Here is a 21,690-nt window from a genome sequence, read left to right on the forward strand (position 1 = left end):
GCTCCACTTTGGAATTCCCTCCCACTATCTACGACCTTGCTCAACTTAACAGACGTATCAACTCCGACCTACTACATCTTACTCTTTAGGTCTTTCGGGAAAGTCATGTAGATAGAAAAATAAAACACAAATACAGCAGGCGAACTGCTGAGGCAGGAGAAATATACCGAGAGAACTACTGCAGCAAGAGGTTATAGAGGTTTGAGATGGGTACAACCCAAGGGTAAGTGGGCGGGGCTAGAGATGGAATTTGCAAGTAAATGTAAGATCGCAGAGCTAGGTATACCTCGGCCATTGTATTGCTAGAGATTAGCATGTCAATGTGTTAATGTAACCCCATGGTTACGGTGCTGAAGAAGCCATTGTATTGCTCGAGATGAGAGATTAGCATGTCAATGTGAGACGGCTCCCACAGCAGCGGCTGTGTTAATGAGAGAGACATTCAGCCTATTAAACGGTGAGCGCCACTGCCGCATCGAGGAAAAGGGAGCAGCAGCTATGTTAGTGAGACATTTAGCCTGTTAATGTAAAGACATTTAACAAGGTAATGTAACTCAAAGAGTCGGAAATAACTATTAACATCGGCAGGTAGGATGGAAGCACCACAGCCAGTTATGACTTAACCTGGTTAATAACATCCTTCCAATGATTGCTCAGTTTGTACCCATCTTCTCGGTTGAAATTGTGTCTGTGTCTGAAATTGTGTCTGGGACACTCTGTCTACAGGAAAGCCACCCACACGGATGCCTATCTAAAAGCTGACTCCCACCACCATCCAGCCCAGAATAATTCACTCATCAAAACTCTCCACCACAGGGCTGGTTGCATTTCCGACCATCACCACCTAACCAGTGAACTGCAGCACGTACACCAAGCTCTCAAGATGAATGGATATTCGGATTGCACAATCCGTAAAGCTGTCACCCCAACCGTTGGGAGAGAACCACCTGAGGACCCAATCAAAACCATCACCTTGCCATATATAGCAGGGGTCACCAAAAATAATTCCAAAATAATGAACAAACACAAGATCCACGTTCGATTCAACACAGTACATAAAATTCGTAATCTGATCCCATCTGTGAAGCACTGGCGGAGCCATTGCGGGGGGGGGGGGGGGGGGAGGGGGGGGTGGCATGTGCCCCCCCAATGATCCGATCGAAATCCCTAATTTCGATCGGATCATTGGAGTTTATTTGTAATAAATCGGCATTTTGCGACCCCCACTGCCACTGTGTAGCATATTATTACGTGTCAGGGACTCTATGAATGATAGGACAATAGTCTGAGTCCATAATTGCCAATGAGTAACGGCAAAGCGGTTATAAGTGACTCACAGAATTGTGCGCAGTTGCGTATACAGTACACGACTTCCCTGAAGGCATTCACCTTCAGCGAGTGCGGTGCTGATCACACACGGTTCAAATTCGACCCTCGATCGATGGCTACGCCATCACCGCATACGCATCGAATAAAAAGGAAGGGACAAGTCCTTAGTTACTAACAACTCCTATCATTTTTCATTGCTGGAGGGGTTGCCACCTCTACCTGAAAATCCTGGCTTCGCCATTTCTGTGAAGGATGTGATCTCTGACATGCAATACCCCGGTGTCTACAGACTAAGTTGTGCCTGCAGCAGTAGTTACAGTGGAGAAACCAAGCGACCGTGTTCGTGAACACAAGGCAGATCTGACACACGGTAGGACTAATACATCTGCTGTGGCTGATCATTGTTTTAACGCTGTGGGCACACATGAAATTGATTTCTCCAAGATGAAGGTACTATGCAAACCCACTGGCTATCAACAAAGATTAGTTCATGAAGCCATCCAAATATATAAACACAGACACAATTTCAACCGAGAAGATGGGTACAAACTGAACAATCATTGGAAGGATGTTATTAACGAGGTAAAGTCATACCTGGCTGTGATGCTTCCATCCTACCTGCCGATGTTAACAGTTATTTCCGACTCTCTGAGTTACATTGCCTTTTTATATGCCTTTAAATTAATAGGCTAAATGTCTCACTAACATAGCCGCTGCTTCCCTTTTCCTCGATGTGGTGGTGACGCTAGTTGTTTAATAGGCTGAATGTCTCTCTCATTAATACAGCCGCTGCTGTGGGAGCCGTCTCACATTGACAAGCAAATCTCTAATCTCTAGCAATAAAATGGCTTCTTCATCACCGTAGTCGTGGGGTTACATTAACACATTGACATGCTAATCTCTAGCAATGCAATGACCGAGGTATATTACTTGTAAATTCCATCTCTAGCCCCGCCCACTTACCCTTGGGTTGTACCCATCTCAAACCTCTATAACCTCTTGCTGCAGTAGTTCTCTCGGTATATTTCTCCTGCCTCAGCAGTTCGCCTGCTCTATTTGTTCACCTGAAGACGATTGCTCGTGTTGCGATCGAAACGTCGTGATTTTTCATTATTTTTCCATCTACGTGACTTCACCGAAAGACCCAAAGAGTGTGAATTCCTGTAGTCATGAAAGTTTTAAGCCAAGATCTATTACACCTTCTATAGTGCTGCTGTTGCTTGCTTCTTTGACAATTTGGGCCACGAGGCCTGTGCTCAGCAACCGTGATGGCCACTTTGGCATTTCATTTGCCAAAGTCGACGGCCGTGAACCCCCGACACCGCCCACACCACCCACCGCCACCAGGGGAGACGTGCGCGCTCCTCACCCTGCTGCATGAAGGAGCCGTAGACGAGCCAGAGCGAGGCGGGGAGCGAGGGGCTGTGGCGCGGTTCGCGGCGCGGGGTCACGCGGTTCAACAGGTAGACGAGGAGGCCCACGAGCCCCACGGCTAGGCCCAGGCACGCCCACGTGGCCGGCTCCAGTGGGCTGAGCAGCGCGAAGAGCCCCGCCGAGTCGGCCGGGCGCCTCGCCGCCACCCCCACCGAGTAGTCCATGTAGCGCTTGGTGAAGTCCACGACGCTCTCGCGCTCCGGAGTGATGGTGAGCGCCGAGATCGCCACGTCCGCCCTCTGCGCGCGTCACCGGCCAAACCCCGCAATGGTGGCGGCGCAGGGTGGCAAGCATGCCGAGAAGTTGGATGTGGTCAAACGCGTGGACATATTGGTGGATAATAATGAAAGGCACGTACGTTTTTTTTTGGCTTGTTGTTTTGGCTATACCACGGCGTATGTTTTATTGGTTGTGCTGTATGGTGCATCTGTCAATCATCTCAGTCAGTTATCCCATAACACTCTGGGTCTGTCCTGTGGCCTCCTGTCAGCAAGCCTTTGACACTTCATAGTTGCCTCAAAGTGCACCTAGTCTGCCACAAGTGCTGTGGTGATATCACCGTCACTACATTATGAATGGTGGCTGTTGATATTGTTGCTGTATTGTTCGTAGATGCATTTCGGATTAGACCATGCTTTGTTCGGCATGATGTCCCATGTTTCTCTCCATGCTAAACGCTTAATTACATGGTCCGGGATCTGAAGTCAGCTTTTGAGGAAGTACCCAGCACATGGAGTGAAACGTCAGACACCGTGCTGAAGAAGATACGGAACAATCTGAAAACATCGGAGAATTATTGTCTTGGTTGATTATGAAAAACGTCTTTAATCCACCTCGAAAGAAATAGTCCACATCTCATCAAATCTGCACATCTCACGGCACATGCACCCACTACCTTCAAAGACAAATTTCAAACGAATTTCGACATTTGATTGCAGAAACACTGACCAGGTCATTGACCACACAGTGAACCACTGTAAACTCCAGAGGCAATGAAGCAATTTGCCACTCACCGAGTGAAGCCACCTACTTGCTAACTAAACTGGACAGATACTTAAAAGTTGATATTCATGTGGCCGTACGTAAGAAGATGGGAAACTTCACGTGGTATAAATCTTGCAAGCTCTTTTGCAATATTTTACTTTTTTCATATGATATAACCTCTGACCTCTGCACAAAATATGATTTTACCGGGTCTCCTTTAGAAAATAAAAAAAACCCTTTTAATTTACAAAAAGCCCCTCATGCAGTTATAAGTAAGCCTACGTTTCTAAACATTTTGATATTCAGAATGAGCAAAAAAAATATGAGTTATGGAAGTGAGTCAGCAAACTAGGCAGGTTGCAGTTCACTGAAGCAAGTGACAAAATGGCTGTACCACGGGAGGCAGGGTATATCGGGCTGACACGTGTTTATACATGTTTATACATGACCCTACCTCCCGAGACAGCACATGCTTTGAAACACATGCTACAACCCCCCACCCCCCCAGCTGTGTCAGGTAGAATGTTTTTGTTATATACACACGCACAAAGAAATCGCACTCACACATCACCCCGATGTTATCTCCTACATCTTGTGTCTATCTACTCCCCCTTCGCATGCTCTCCACTGCAAACTGCCCCCCCCCCCCGCAGTCAACCTCCACTCAATAGGAGTCTCCTAAATCTTTGCTGCTATCCACGTTTTCTGGAATCCCAATTCCCTGGCCATCCACACTGGCCCTGTTTAAGTTAAGTCCATGCTTACGACTTTCCGTCATCTGCCAATGACTACTAACGCTGTCCCTCCAATATGTCAAAGTAAAATAAGTCAATCATGTCCTGCTCCAATGAGCATTGAGGCATTGGTGTTCATCTCCTGTTTAAAGCCCTGAGCCACTGGTGGTGGAAATTCCACATCCCTTTGGGTGAGTCTCTCTATAGGGCAACCTCTGTTGACTTCCCCACAAAGTGGTAGTCATTTAATTTACCCCGGAGGGATGATAGGCTAAGTCAGCACCCCAATCATGAGCTTAAGCCGCAACCTTCCGATTGCGAGCCACTCATGGAGCCACTGAGAAAGCTGCAATTTGAAATTTAATGTCCTTCTTTGTCATGCAGTGATCGACTTTCCTTTGGCATCCGAAATAAATAAATAAATGGAATCTCGCAACAACGCAACGATTCAGATATTACAATAAATCCGTATCCAATTGTTATGCAATTGGTAAATTTAAACCTCGCAGCCACTGGTGGTACTTAATTCGTAACAATGTAAAAAAATATATATTATTCTTGAATGAAATCGAAACTGAATTGTGACAATTCGTTGAATTGGAGGTGTGAATCATTATAGGCTTTAAAAAAAACCTCTCCTCTTCACCTGCTCATGATGTGCACCTCGTGCGAATTGTGCAGGGCTTTGAAAAGTAACTACATTAAGACTCTTTGTAAACCCAAGTTGTATTAAACATACCGATGTGGAAATGTGTCTCAAGCTCTACATATGGCACTTAGAAGATTAAAATATATGCTGCCTTTATACGGAAAGTTGTATATATATTTAGAGTGGTAAATTTAAAACCATTCATATGTTAAGAGTTGTTTTTGTCATTCATTTGAAGTTCATTTTACACAAATTTACCTGATTTCATTAAAGCACTTTAACATCAAATGAATGGTAATTAAAAACATGTTTCAGTCAGCAGGATATTCCAAATTGCATATGAATCTCACATTTATCAAATACAAGCCATACATACTGCATTTTACATTCTACCGTGTTGAAATAAATGTATCATCGCCCTCATCAGCCATTGTCAATGCACTGCCTGATGAAGGCTTACCCCAAGCCACCACAGCTAAAACAAACACGTTGGTGTAGCAGGACATTATCATCATGTTTTTTAATATTATACCACAGCTACATTTAGATGGGACTACACCAAATGTTTCATAATTAAAATGTTCACCTTGAGACAGTTTAAAACATATCCACTTTCAAAGCCCTAAAGTTGCACTGCTTATCAACAAACTGCAGATGTGCAAATACCCCATAGGCCAATTCCTGCTACAACTTTGCCTCAGAAGGATATCTCCACTTAAAGCGAAAAAGTCATTATAATGTTATCACTTTTGTAGATCATACTACTCAATAGGAAATTAGGGGAAACTCTCTCCACAAGCTTCAGCTACACTATTGACATAATCCTGTCGAGTCTAAGGAAGATATAACAAGTTAGATTCTCTTTCTGTCTGGGTTTAGTTTCCTCTCTGCACACATTGATTTGTGGGTTATCGGTTTATCTGTATTTGCCTCATTATTTCGAACAATGCTGTACGAAATGTAACCCGTGGCTGAAAGGACCGTCACATAATAAGGACGTTTTTTTGAGGACATGACCTCGGCCATACTACAGAGTGGCCCATCCAGCACCGTTCATTTTTAAAGAAAAATAGAGAGCAGCTTGAGCTGGCCAATGAAACTATACACATACACACAGGCCCTTATGGTTTGTGACACTCATATCGAGCTTTATACCTGTGTGTGTGTGTGTGCACGGAATATGTATTTGTACATGAAGGTTTATTTGTGACTCAAAAACCGTAATATCTCTTACTATGTAGGTTTTCACAGTTATGCCGTAGCTCGAGTTGTATCGCGTGTTGTCCGGCATAATGTCTAACGTATCGCTCCATGTGCTGGGAGTTTGTTAAGCAACTGTTTCTTTTTGTTTAATTGTACATTTCCTGAAGTCGCTCCGAGCATGTGCAGTGAGCGAAGCGTCGGACATCATACTAAATGACGTCCAGTAAAACCCAAAAACACATCAAAAACGTTTTTTTTCATGCATGTTTTTATTCTCGGTGCTTTGTTCTGCTCCCACACGAAAAGACCCATTAATTGACCTTAATATATAGAGAACCACAGAGCTTTGGGGTGAATTTGGCATGGGCTCACCCACTGGCTGCCTTTTCTGCTTGTCTGTAATTCTTCGCCCCTCTGAGTCGTTCTCTTTGAGAGTGTGCGGCACATTGCAAGTTGAAATTATGACGAAATGACTGGAATTACACACGCTTATCACCAACTTTCGCACCTTGTTGAGGAGCTCTCCAATCATGCCGCTCCACGTGCCGTCAGCCTGGGGTAGGCCGTAGCTGAGGTCGGCTGGCATGAAGATCTCGTAGGAGAAGCCAAGCGACTTGGAGAGGGCATCCATCACGTCCACGGAGAATCCTTGGAACTTCTTGGGCTTGCCGAGCACGTTCTCAGCGAGCATCACAAAGGGCTCCTCCTGCAACAAAAAAAAAACGCATTACGGCAATGCACTTGTAATAGCAATAAATGTTAATATGATCAGATTTTATGCACAGCAAAGAGAGGGCCTTTGGATGGGAAAGTGGGAGGGTAGGGTGGGGGAGCGTCGCGAGAAAGCTGTATTCATAGTCGCAAGTAGTATTCCACGGTGCCTTCCTACTGAGCAATTTTAATAAAACTCGCAAAATTCCTCATGCATACACTTCCCATTCAGAGCGCAAAGCCCGCACTACTTCTTTACATTTTCATGCCAAAGATTTGCTGCTGCCTTTGTGATTTACCACATGGGTAATTTCATGTTAAGCTTTGCAATTCACGAGGATATTTTATGCCACTGCCACTTATGCCGGCTACAATCTCGCGAATATCAAATGCCGAGAGGGTGGCAAGCTGTGTTGCTCTATAAAGATGAGGAAATCTAATGAGCATTTAAGCTGCTTTTAACATAATCCCTCTGTACGAGTTTTCACACGGCATACCTAATGATATACACAATGCTCTAAATATTGTCCCTTTCAAGCCTATTAAGGAAGAAAAGTGTGACACCCACATGAGTGTTAAGTGCCTGCAATACAGATTTTAACTGTGGAGGAGCAGATGGGCAAATTTTTACCCAGAAAGCAATCCTCATTTGATGTAAGTATAAATATCCACATATAATTGCTTTTGAAATGTATTCCTGGTATACTGCATATGCTTTCTTTCCTCAAAACGCACAAGTTGATTTGAATGTGCCAAGGTTGAAATTACTCTGGAGAAAAACATATAAAATGTAAATCATAAAAATTTATAAACTCACGAAAGCACGATTTAAAGCTTTCGTGACTGCAGGGATTCATCTCCTGGGTTCTTTCGGTAAAGTCACGTAGAATGGGAATAAAATGATAAAAAATAATAACAGAATAAAATTCTCACGACGTTTCGGCCACAACACAAGTAGCCTTCCTCAGGTGAAGAAACAGGACTGTCCGGAAGACAGCGCTTGAGTGAACACTGCCAAGCATGGACAGCGTCTTTTAAGCTGTGTGAGAGGAACAGAGCGCCTTGACAAAGGAGTTAACATAAATTAGCATGTAACTGGGGGATTAGCATGATGTTGGTGTGAGGGATTAGCACCACGGACAGCGACGAGCTATGTTCAGACGGACGAGGGGAGGGGGGAGAGGAGTTTACATATAAATTAGCATGTAACTGGGGGACTAGCATAATGTTGGTGTGAGGGATTAGCAGCAGTTTACATATCAACAGTAAATTAGCATGTAACTGGGGGATTAGCATGGTGTTAGTATGAGGGATTAACACCACGGAGAACGACGAGCTTGTGTTCAGACGGACGAGTCCATCCATGTCCGGAACCGAGGAGGGGGGAGGGGGGGGGAAGAGGAGGAAGCAGCCAAGGTGCGTTGCTCTGTCCTGTGTTGCGTTATAACTATTCTATAAACTAGACTACTATACATTACAATATTATACCTTCCAATCTAAACTGCATTGTATAATATCGTATCCATAGACAAATCCCACCCTTGAATTATACAATGCGTTACTATACACTACCCTATACTTTAGACTATAAAATATTAGACTTGTAGTATTACACAATGTATTATTGTATTCACCGTACTGTATACCACACTGCTGTATATTCACTATACAATTACGGCACTATATATTGCCTTATGAATTATGTTAAACATTACACTGTTATACTATTTATTATCATACAAATGCTATAAACTATACTATTGACCGTCGTGTGATAGGTACTAATAGGCAGTGCCAGCGAATGGACTGCGGTCTGAAAGTCACCGTAAAATACAATCAATCAAGAACCGAAATGTGCGATGCACGCCACCAGCACGCACAGACGACGCGACACACACAACACCAGGTACTCAATTCAGTCAATCCAGAGAATGCTCAGGACCAGTTCAGATATACGTCACTGACATCGGCCGCGAGCAGGAATCGAACTCTGGTCGCCAAGTTGTGTAGCAAAGTGCGCTAACCACAGTGCCACCACTTTACAAAGACAAAGATTCCCCTATAGCCTTCAACAAACTGTTGAGGCAAGTGCTGTCAACACCTATGAAGGCCAGAATGGCACACGAGGGGGTGGGTGGCCAGCACCACACCCGGCCGCCTTTGTCTCCCTCTAGGAAATGTTTAGACATTGCACTAGGTACTCATTTGAGGCTGAGTTGGCCTAGGGGTGGCCCAGGACCGGTTCAGATAATCATCACTGCTGTTGGCCGTGAGCGGGAATCGAACTCGGGACATCCGCCACTAGCAATGTGCACTATATATTCTTGGTTCTTTCGATAAAGTCACGTAGAAGGGAAACAATAAAATAATACAAATATAAAACAATAAAATTCTCACGACGTTTCGACTGCAACACAAGCAATCATCATCAGGTGTGAAAACCACAACAAGAAAATTTACTTTGTCTATGTTCTCTGTTCAACGGGTCTCCAACACGTGGACCTGGACCCAAGCTGTTGGTCCCGGTCCGTAGTAGCAGTTATGTTGTATGTAGTTAGCCTGGTGGTCACCACCATAGGTTGTTATTCTGTTAAGGAGAAAGTTACCCCGTGTGTTGGAGTTGAATAAATGTGTTGCCTCCAAGTCTACGTCTGCGACTCAGTTGAACTCACTACACAATTATAAAATAAGGCTTATTTTAAGCACATGGAAAATGCTGTTCGCTCAAATAAAGATTTGTATAAATGATGAATTTGAGATAAATTCAATACAGGCCAGTAGGTGCAAGAATAATACATTTAACGATAACAATTAACAAAAATATTTTTTTAAAGAATCTTTAAAACTTGTCCAAAAATACATTTGCTCACAGCCCATAGCCCGCTCACTCGCTCTCTATTTCTCCCCACCTAATGCCGTTCGCTCAAGAGTCGCGACTCAATTGGACGCGCGGATCTGCCATAGTTGGCAACAACAAAAAAGGGGTCTCAAGGCAGACATCAGACCTTCATGAATATTTATTGAGCAGAAATTACTCTGCCAGCAGCAACTCTGAGGGCAAGTCCTGCCTTATGAATGTGTGTTTACGGCATACTCTGCTTGATTTACAGCTCTGTGCCGACAGCTACACACCTGTGCGTCCACCAGTGGCATGGCGAGGAGTTTTAGGGGCACGTTTATATCCCCGAGCCACACGCACAGAAGCAGCAAGACATTTAAAAAAAAAGGTGCATTGGCTCCCAGGTTGCTTGCTGGCCGGCGACATGGCCCATGTTGTTAGACGTTCGCGGTTCCAGCCTACGGCTGACGTGGTTAATATTCCGCCGAGCATCCAGCATAAATACTACGCGCCATCAGCGTCACAGTAGACATTGCACGTGCACACGTACAGTGTGTGTTCAACTTTTTCCGCACCGTACTTAGCCAACGGTGTTCATCGGAGGCGCGAGGGTAAGGGCAGAAGAATAAACACGAACCGCAGTTCAAGATTCTCGCAACGCTATGTGATAAATATGAGAAGGCCACGTGTGCCTACTCTACGGCCGAAATTGCAAAATGTCCTAAATTACTCAATTACATCATTGGGAAACAAAGCAACTGTCGCCCCCTACTGTGAAAAACTTAGCGGGACCCTCCCAAGAAGAGTAAAAACTCAGCAAGGCTTCCTTGGTTAAACAAGCGTACATAGTCATACTAATTTGTTGATAGTCACAGCAGACCTTGATAAAAAAAAAAAAACAATGTTTAAATAACTTGCGAATGTATTTTGTTCCATAGGGCACATTTTCATTGACATTTTGGCCAAACTGTTTGCAACAACAACCGCCATTCGCCACTAAGTGGCGGTGACATCACCACGACGCATGTGCCAGGCCATGTGCACCTTGAGGCCACGTGAAGTGTCCAACGCCCGCTGGCAGGTCACGGGGCAGACCCAGATGCCACAGGTCGACTGACTGAGACGACTGGCTGCTGCACGACCTGTGCCAACCTGCTGTGCTTTAGCACCCAGCGCTTCTCTCGTTGTTGTGAGCGTCATTCCTCCACCCTCCGTTGTTATTGGAGGGCGACTGCCTCCAACTGCCCAGTTGCGTCCTTCACGAGCCTCCTCCACAGAGGCCGATCTTGACACCGCTGGTACCAGTCATCGGCAAGTCCACTCAGCTCCACGTCCTCCTGTACCACATAACTCCATCTCTTCTCTAGCCCGTGCCACGCCCGTCTAGCCCCGTCGATCCGGCCAAACAAAAACTGTTTAGGCATGCTGGGCATGCGGGCTACATGGCTAAGCCAACGCAGCCTTGCCTGCCGGAGGAGCTCACCGATGGGACTTTGTTCAGATCTTTCAAGGATTTGTGAGCTCCTCACACAATCCAGCCTGGTTAAACCCAGGATGGATCGTAGGCAAGCCAGCCTAAATGTTTATAACCGGCAAAGATGTTCCATTAGGGGGGTCCACGTTTCGCAAGTGTAGAGAAGGGAGGGAATGACTGTGGCCGAGAAGACCTGAAGCTTCGTGTGGAGCGACAGACCAGGTAGCTTCCACACAGCGTTACGCAACCGATGAAAAGATAATGCCGCTCGACTGATTCGGAGTGAGACCTCTGCTGTTAAACCGGAGCCGGTCATGAGCACACACACTGCCCAGGTATGGGAAACTCTCCACTCTCTCCACAACTGCCCCATCACCAATTGGGAGTTGTGGGGGTGGAGTGTCCGATGGTACAATATACCCAGGCAGGTGCTTAGTTTTGGTGGGGCTGATGGTAAGGCCCCACCTCTTAGTGGCAAGCTCCAGGTTCAGCAGCAGCGCCTCCAACTCCTCCTCTGAGTGAGCAGCAATTACCAGATCATCGGCATACATAACATGGTTGAGCAATAGGGAGCCATCCCTTGACCGCACCCGGGCATCGATCAGCCTCCCATTGTATCTGTACCACATGGAAATTCCTCCGGTACAGCTATTGAAGCCTTCAGAACTACGTGGTCAAAATAGATGTTAAATAATGTGTCGCACCCCAAGGTGTACAGGGAATGGCTTTGACTCCCGGCCACGTAGTTTTACCCGGGCCCGCTCACCATCATGAAGGTTCTTAATGATCGTCAGCAGAGGGTCAGGGACTCCGAAATCACGAAGAACAACCCAGAGCCCAGGCCTACTGATGGTATAATAGGCCTTGACCAGGTCAATAAAGTAGAGATGTAGGTCTTGTTGGAATTCCCTACACCTCTGCTGTAACAGACAGACAGAAAATATGGCATCTGTGCTGGACCACCCTTTCCTGAAATCGCATTGCATGCTCTTATTCACATACCTTGCCACGCTTGAAAAAAGTGTGCGAAGCACTGAGCTCTGAGACATTTCAGCTAGGTAATCGGGCGACGATGATTCATGTCAAATCCATTTCCTTAACATGATGACAATGTGTTTTTCTACCTGACTGAGTATATTATGATTATCCACTGCCATTACCATTTTATGTAATGCCAACATGAGCAGTTGTATTATCTGAAGTATTCAGGCATGCTTTTTTTAATGTTCTGCTTGAATGGCATGATGAAATATCTTTGAACATCTTGTACTAGATACATTGATGCAACATTACAATTAGTTTGAATGTATAAAAATATATAATTGGATAATGGGAAACATTCTATAATTAACCTATCAATTCTTTGTTGTTTTTGAATGGGATGAATTAATGAATTGGTTTATAAATATAAAAATACTTTCACAATGCAGATACATTTTTAACATATCTTTACATCAGTTAAAACTAAATCCTCTTGATTATATACTTTCGTGATATATCTTTAGGTAGATTTTTTTTTACAAATAACATATAGGAACTTGATGACTAATGTATGTACAAATAACAATATCTGAGCATGTGCATATTCAAATGTAACGTGGTGCTCCATTGGTTGGAGCTGGGTGTGATGGTGCTCAGCTGTGATCCCACACTTTAGAGGTGAGGGCCGCTTAGTCAAGCACATTCTGGACACAGCAGCGCCTACTTAACCACCAGGTTATGGAACGTATAGCAAGTGGGTTCATGAGTTCTATTCACCAGTATGCCAAATAGACCAATGCAGAACCCTCCTGAACAAGAACCATGCGACTCAGTGAGGCCTTCCTGCATATAAACATGACATCATAGCTGTTCCTTATTCAATCACATTGGAGCCCAGTGTAATGTCTTTTTCCTTTCCTGGGTAAATTTTCAAACTTGTAATTATTTGCGCTGTTACATAGGCGCAGAAAGCGTTACTCTTGTCAATTGTGTCATAGGTTCGCTCAATGTGCTTTGGAGCACACGCAGTGCTTTAAATGAAATCCATGCAGGCATCGCTGCGTGAATATAAACTGTTGAATTCATGTAAATTGCTTCAGCTGCAAAGTGCGCTTATCGCTAAGTTGCCCATCAATACCCAGCCCCGTGTTGTAGAGCAGTCAGAGTCAAATATGTCTGTAAATCAATTCCCGTGTCAACTGTTGCCAAAGTAAAAACTTCCATTTGCGAACACGAATTGTTAACCTTTACTCAATGAACGGAGCTGCTCTCTGAATAAATGCAAATCCGTGTTCGCGACCCAGACGAGGGTCCGTCGGGACGACACACCTCTCTCTAGACCGCCGTCTTCACTGGACGATACCGGAAAGGCTCCCTCCCAGCCCCCCCCCCCGCCCCTGATGGGCACCACGGCCGGGTCAAGCCCTCTCGTGCGTGGCAGTTTGGAGGACGTGCTTTCGTCCGCTGTCAATAATTTTTTTAAAAGCATCTTGAATCTTGTTCCAGGGAACATACAGAGGCCAAATGTAAACGAACCTACACAATAAATTATCAAAGTAATTTCCTGCTCAAAATGAGCATTGAGACGTTACTCAACTATTTATAGCCTTGATCCAGTGGTGGAAACTCCACGTTTCCATGCTGGGGGTTAGTCTCTGCATAGGACAATTAATTGTATCGACCCTAGAGAGATCATTGGCTGAGTCAACCCCGTACCAGGATTAGAAATCGAAACCAACTGCAGCAAATGAATGGTAAAATCCATGTACGTTAATGGGGTACTTATGAAGTGCACTTTGGGTCCTCCATTTATACGTGACTCACCAGCACAGCGATGACACGTAGGGAAATGCCATTCATGTTGTTCTCGAGGCGACGGTCTCGCAAAGTGCCATTGAGTCCTCGCACCGGGTCCCACACTGCGAGCTGCAACAGGCAAGAGAAGACAAAGAGCTCACACAGAGACACAGATTCGTTGCACAGTCGCACAGGCTATTGACGATGACGAGCGGCTGTTACAGTTCACCACATGCATAGTCCTTGAGCTATTGGCCCCAAGAAAATGGGTGGCACATGCTAACAGTGATTTTCTTGAGGTATTTTAATTCGAGATCACACACACGTATGATAGATAGCAAGTCCACTATGGTAGCTGCATTTGGGGAAAAGGTAATTGAAAAGGTAATGAAACAAGAGTATGTGTTGTACGTTTGACAGGTATTATAAACACGAGTCTTATAAATCACACAGTATGTATGCAAAGCTTCATGCAAACAGGGGTCATTTGCCCATGTAGTCGATACGGGTAGTATTTGTCACTGCACGTGGTACCAACCAACCCTTCTCGCTCATTGGCTAACAAGGGGGTCATGTGGCCAGAACCACAACCGATCGGCTTTGCCTCCTTACTCTGCTGATGTTGACGCAAAACTAGAGGTATTCATTCAAGGCTGAATTGACCTCGCGAAGACCAGAACCAGTTCGTATACTGCTCGTTAGGAATGAGCAATCAAATGAGCAGTTTCCTGGGTTCATAGTGCAGTGCAGAAACTATGGTACCACTCCAAAAACAAAGATCTAGCATGTAGCCTTCAACAGACTGTTGGAGCACCTATTAAGGCTGGAGCTGCACTCAAAGGGGTGGGTGACCAACTTGGTTACAGATGTAGTGACATCACGCTGACTGTTGGACAGCAGCTGCAACTGCAGGTGGGCACTTAGCGCACACGCCGCTGGGCAAGGGTCATGATAGACCTCGTGTGGCAGCCCCTGGAACCCAAGCCGCGCCGGGCGGAATGTGAGCAGCGGAGAGCGAGAGCTCCGGGCTGCCGGTTCTGGGAGTGGACTCGTCTCCTCGTCGCTGCCGCCTACGCCCGATTATTGCACGGCTGGACAGTGGATGGCTGTCCCGGTCGACGCCGTCGGTGCAACGCGGACAGGGCCATGTCTGGGACAGGGCGCGCGGCAGCGGGGTCGTGTGTGAGAGAGAGGGCCCGAGTGGTGGCGTGAGCTCGGCAACAACAACAACAACAACGAATAAAGAGGGCAGAGCGGTGCCTCCTGCGCCTGACTTTGTGTGCGATGCACGCCACCAGCACGCACAGACGACGCGACACACACAACACCAGGTACTCAATTGAGTCAATCCAGAGGATGCTCAGGACCAGTTCAGATATACGTCACTGACATCGGCCGCGAGCAGGAATCGAACTCTGGTCGCCAGTTGTGTAGCAAAGTGCGCTAACCACAGTGCCACCACTTCACAAAGACAAAGATTCCCCTATAGCCTTCAACAAACTGTTGAGGCGAGTGCTGTCAACACCTATGAAGGCCAGAATGGCACACGAGGGGGTGGGTGGCCAGCACCACACCCGGCCGCCTTTGTCTCCCTCTAGGAAATGTTTAGACATTGCACTAGGTACTCATTTGAGGCTGAGTTGGCCTAGGGGTGACCCAAGACCGGTTCAGATAATCGTCACTGTTGTTGGCCGTGAGCGGGAATCGAACTCGGGACATCCGCCACTAACAATGTGCACTATATATTCTTGGTTCTTTTGGTAAAGTCACGTTGAAGGGAAACAATAAAATAATAAAATATATATAAAACAATACAATTCTCACGACGTTTCGAATGCAACACAAGCAGTCATCATCAGGTGTGAAAACCAACGGCAAGAACATTTGAAAGAAGTGTCGGTTTGTTTTTATTTATTTATTTTAAACGTTAGCACCACGGATAGCGATTTGACAGTTTGTTTAGATGGACAAGTCCATCTATGTTCGGAAAAGAGGAGGGGGGAGACGAAAAATTAATGTATGCTGTCTGAAAGCCACCGTAAGCGTGAACAATCAATTAAGACCCGAAATAGTTTATCAAATCCTTCCAATGATTGCTAAGCCAGAATCCATCTTCTCGGTTGAAATTGTCTCTGTGTTTGTATATGTGGATAGCCTCATGAACGAATCTCTCATGGTAGCCAGATGGCTTGCAAATAACCTCTGTCTTGGAAAAGTCAATGTCATGTGAGCCTACTGAATTATAACAATGATCTGCCATGGCCGAGGTGTTGGTCCTACCGTGTTTAAGGTCTGCTTTGTGTTCACGAATGCGGTCCGAGACGTCGTTTGGTTTCTCCAATGTAACTACTACCACAGAGGCAACTTAATTTGTAGACACCAGGGTACTGTATGTCCGGAATCACATCTTTTACAGACGGAACCAGATCACGGATTTTATGTAATGTGTTGAAACGGACATAAAATCCGTGATCTGGTTCCGTCTGTAAAAGATGTGATTCCGGACATACAGTACCCTGGTGCCTACAAACTAAGTTGTCTCTATGGTAGTAGTTACATTGGAGAAACCAAACGACATGTCTCGGACCGCATTCGTGAACACAAAGCGGACCTTAAACACGGTAGGACCAACACCTCGGCCGTGGCAGATCACTGTTATAATTCAGTAGGCTCACATGACATTGACTTCTCCAAGACAGAGGTTCTTTGCAAGCCATCTGGCTACCATGAGAGATTCGTTCATGAGGCTATCCACATATACAAACACAGAGACAATTTAAACCGAGAAGATGGATTCTGGCTTAGCAAGCATTGGAAGGATTTTATAAACCATTTTGGGTCTTAATTGATTGTTCACGCTTACGGTAGCTTTCAGACAGCAGACATTAATTTTTCGTCTCCCCCCTCCTCTTTTCCGAACATAGATGAACTCGTCGATATAAACAAACTGTCAAATCGCTATCCGTGGTGCTAACGTTTAAAATAAATAAATAAAAACAAACCGACACTTCTTTCAAATGTTCTTGCCGTTGGTTTTCACACCTGATGATGACTGCTTGTGTTGCAGTCGAAACGTCGTGAGAATTTTATTGTTTTATATATTTTATTACTTTATTGTTTCCCTTCAACGTGACTTTACCGAAAGAACCAAGAATATGAATCACTGCAGTCACGAAAGCTTTAAATCAAAATGTGCACTATAGCAAGAAAAACTGGGTTGTTTGCATTTTTTTTAAATGTTCAGTTCACATAAATAAAAGTGACATTTCACATTTCATGGCTTATGCTTGTGTAAAATGGTATTGATTACTTCCTTTGATAAGTTGATGTAAAATGGAAGCAAGACCAGTGGCTCTACAATAATAGATCAAAGCCTGCAAATTCAGTGGAGCGATGATTTAAACTTGGGTGAATGCCATATTAAAGTGTACACAAACACACACACACATGTTTCATGTTAATACAAAACACATACAAAAATAGATGTAACATATATGCACGATAATAATAATGATTATTTTGCCAGTTTATCGATGACGCAAAACCCTTTTTTTTCTTGTTTTCTTTCATTAGCCCTCCTCAGAGACTAGACTAAATAAAAAATGTCTGTAACAGCGGAAAAAAGCTAAGGCATTCAATGCAATAATTGTTCAACTCCATCAGGTACATTTAGAATTCCACTTTCCATGAGAGTGGGGATGCTGCGATGGTGTTAATGGTCAGTACACTTTCGTTTCAAGCTGCAGGTGAGGCTGTTGATTTCTTAAATCCCTTCCCCCCCCCCCTTGCCTCTGTCCACCCGATCAATGGCAACACCGCAGTAGGATAAAGTGTGAGTATTCCCACCTTACCTAGATGTCTGGCGGGTGTGGAAGAGAAGACCAAGCTATTTTTCTCGAGGGGCTCTCCAGAGCCCTCTGGTCAAGGCCTTGCTGCCGGCAGTTGGGCAAGTAATTGCATGGCTGCACTTTTTTTATACCCTTTTGTGTTATTCTATGAAAAATAATGGTCAGTTAGAAGCGGCGTTATTCGTTTTGTGTGTGTACAGTTTCCAACTGCTTTTCTGATCATCGCTGGTATTTTCATGGACTCCAGCCGTGATTGCTGGTGACGCGCCATTGAGACAGAGCGTGCTGTTATTACCCCGGCTATACCTGGCTATAAAAGAGGCATATATACCACCGCATGACATGTAGACAGACAGCTAAATAATGTGGTAACGAGCAGCCACTCTCTCCAAGAGACAGCAGGCTGTCAGCCATAATACTACGTTTGTAATCGGCCCTACACATTCAGCTCACGCAACATGGCTCTGGCACAATAATGATTAATAATCTTTCTGAATATATATTTGTAATCACGTGAAGGCTAAACCACAGAAACAATGTGGGGATCGGTTGGGTGGGGGGAATGACTGAAGTTGCATTTGGATTCACGCACAAAGTTCAATTTTGCATCTACAAGCCACCAGTTCACTGACCACCATTTCCATTACTGTGATCAACAACAGCAGCAGCAACAACAGCAATAACAACAATGAAATTCCTCATTATGAAACACTGGCATGGAAATCACGAACACTGTCTGGGTTTATCATCACAATGGCGTACAAATGGATTATAGCGATGCATTCACTATAGCTCTATGCCATTATCTATGTGTTGTGAACGAGGGCCATGCATTCCCGAAATTTCGTCTCATATATATTTCCCTTTAAGGGCAGTGTTATTGACAAATGCGTTGATAAGTTGTTATTTTAGCAATGTATTTGAGCTTCTGCGCAACGTGGTCACTGCCTTGTGGTGAGGCTTTCACGTCGGAGAGTCTACAATGAAGTCAGAATGTTAATAAATGATCTGTCAAATGCCAAATGTGTTGAGCTCTAAAATAACTGTGAAGAGACTAACGCGTGATCCCGCCGTTTGACAGTCCACGTGCGCGCCAGGCAAACAAGTAAACAAAACCCAACCCTGTTAAGGGAAATAAAACATTGAAAAGCGAGATATTGACGTAATCTTCCTTGGCATTCTTTAACATGCATTGTCGGCCAAGTGTCATCAATAATGCTCACCCACTTAACGAGCGGCACAGCAGATACATCTCCCAGCAACACCTGCGTCTACGCTTCAAATAAGGAGGTAGTCTGCGAACAAATGCGCATTATTGCACAAGTTCATTAAACGTAAAAAGGAAATGCAACTACTTTCCCCCATTATTTATTTAAAGCACGTCTTTCTTAAATTAAGATCTCCATGTTGTGGTGTGCATTCCGCACGATTCGCAAGTCAAACTCGGCGTCTTTATGCACCGATGAATAAAGGGCTATAACATCCCCCTGAATTGCCAGTAGGAGCTCCACAGGCCTAACGCGTGGTCAATCTCTCCATAGGATGCCAACTGCTAGTGCGGTTGTCTACGTACGGTGCAAAAAAAGTTCAACATATATACATACAAACTGGCATCCGAAATATCATCATCATCAAATGACGAAATTAATCAACTTCTAAATGAGTACTTGTTTTAGTACCTTCTAATCGAATGGTTCGTTAATGGGAGGTTTGCGTGTGCTGGAGTAAAGCGTGGGTACTCACACCTTTACTGAGACGTCTGCCCAGCATGGAAGAGTAGGCCAACATACCCACTACAGTGACTTCAGCGAGGAATTGCAGGTCTGCCCCTTGAGCGTAGCGTGCATTTCAGCATGAAATTTGTGGGTGGATATTTCGTCCATAGATGGAAGATCGAGAACTCACCAAACCATCAGGTGCATCACTGATGACGACTGCCTAATACAGCACACGCATTTTAGTGTAACAAGTGGACTCACTCCACTCAGCTACCCCACATGCTGTGGAACGGCTAACAATATAATAAGTACAATTGTAGCCTGCTGCTGCTGTTTTCAAACTCCATACAAAAGAATCTAGATTTGAAATTTTCGTGACTGCAGGGATCCATACTCTGTGGTTCTCTCGGTAAAGTCACGTAGTAGGTATAAAATAAAATAAATTAAATCGGGCGCAACACAAGTGTCCGAGAGAATAAGATTGCTCCGATTTGAACTTGATAATTTAGACAAGACTCTCTTACAATCACACCTAACATTAACAGATAAAATGTCCACTTCTGATTGGGGCCATGTAGAAAACATGCCAGTCTTCTCTGCTAATTCAATGTCAACCAACTGTAAAGTTAGCTTGATCGCTAAATTCAACCTCCTGTCAAAAAATAAGCCTGATCCACACGTTAAAAAGTTAGATGTTAACAAGATTGTCAACAATCAGAGTAACATCCCAAATTCTGACAGCCTAAAATCGGTACTAGCTAAAGGGTTGAATTTCGCAGGCACCCCTAAACATATCCCAGTGGATGATAAAATCTCCCAGGTCGACGTAGCCCTCAAAAGCTTGGGACACTTCCCAACAGACGTTGCTAGAGCTGAAATTGCCACCATCCTTAAAAATGCAACAACAAAAAAACCATTAGTAACATGAGCAAAGATGAGCGCTCTGAACTCGCAAAATTGAAAAAGAGGGATGACATAGTCATCCTCTCGGCCGACAAGGGCAATGCCACTGTCCCACTGTCATCATGGATAAAACCACATACAACAACAAAATCCAGGACCTTCTTAATGATGGCAGCTACACCAAAATCAACAAAGATCCTACTAACAACCTGACTACTAATCGAACCAGTCAAACGGCTCTCCCTAAAACCTTCTGCTACTCGACCACCCAGATTCTGTGGTCTTCCTAAGATCCATAAAGAAGGCACTCCACTTCGGCCCATCGTTTCCACTATCAACTCACCTACCTACAAGCTGGCCCGTGTTCTGTCTGATACCTTGCTTCCATTCACTGGCAACACTGCCTCAGCAGTACATAATTCAGCTCACTTGGTCTCTCTAATTAAAGGCATTTCACTGTCCCCAGATGATTTTCTCGTCAGCTTTGATGTGGTTTATCTGTTCACCAATGTTCCAGTGCCTGACACCTTAGCAATAATTTAAGATTTAGTCCAGCATTGACTGAACCTTGATGATCCAACTCTGGTTAGGCACTGCCTTACCAACACTTACTTCACCTGGATTGGTACTTTCTACAAACAAAATGAAGGTACCCCCATGGGTTCCACCTTATCACCAGTGATAACGAATGTTTTCATGGAGAAATTTGAAACAGATGCAATCCAAATTTTGATTTAAAGCTTTCGTGATTGCAGTAATTCATATTCTTAGCTCTTTCGGTAAAGTCACATTGAAGAGAAACAATAAAATAATAAAACATATATAAAACAATACAAATTCTCACGACGTTTCGACCATAACACAAACGGTCGTCATCAGGTGTGTCGGTTTGCATACATTTATTTATTTTTAAACGGTGTATTTATTTATTTATAAAAAGGTCAGCTCCACGCGCAGCGATTTGGCAGTTTATTTAGAAGGACGAGTCCATCTATGTTCTGAAAAGAGGAGGGGGGAGACGAAAAATTAATGTATGGTTCTTTTTAAGCCATCTGGCTACCATGAGAGATTCGTGCATGAGGCTAT

General features: G+C 44.5%; 1 protein-coding gene across 8 annotated transcripts in view; it reads right to left on the minus strand.

The window, feature by feature from the left end:
• LOC116940164 (glutamate receptor ionotropic, delta-2-like) overlaps positions 1–21,690 on the minus strand; it is a 219,091-nt gene that overhangs the window by 37,839 nt on the left and 159,562 nt on the right. For all 8 annotated transcript variants that reach the window (XR_012941244.1, XM_032949509.2, XM_032949512.2 and 5 more), the window contains 3 exons: positions 14,163–14,264; positions 6,842–7,039; positions 2,699–3,002 (listed from right to left, as the gene is read on the minus strand). Coding sequence is in view for 7 of the 8 variants with exons in the window: in XM_032949509.2 (XP_032805400.1) it covers positions 2,699–3,002; positions 6,842–7,039; positions 14,163–14,264 (604 nt within the window). In the remaining variant the exon portion in view is untranslated. The remainder of the gene's footprint in view (positions 1–2,698; positions 3,003–6,841; positions 7,040–14,162; positions 14,265–21,690) is intronic.

This window comes from Petromyzon marinus, chromosome 8, assembly GCF_048934315.1.
Source record: "Petromyzon marinus isolate PM22_M1 ecotype Great Lakes invasive population chromosome 8, UKy_Petmar_22M1.pri1.0, whole genome shotgun sequence".
In the NCBI taxonomy this organism is placed as follows: Eukaryota; Metazoa; Chordata; class Hyperoartia; order Petromyzontiformes; family Petromyzontidae; genus Petromyzon; species Petromyzon marinus.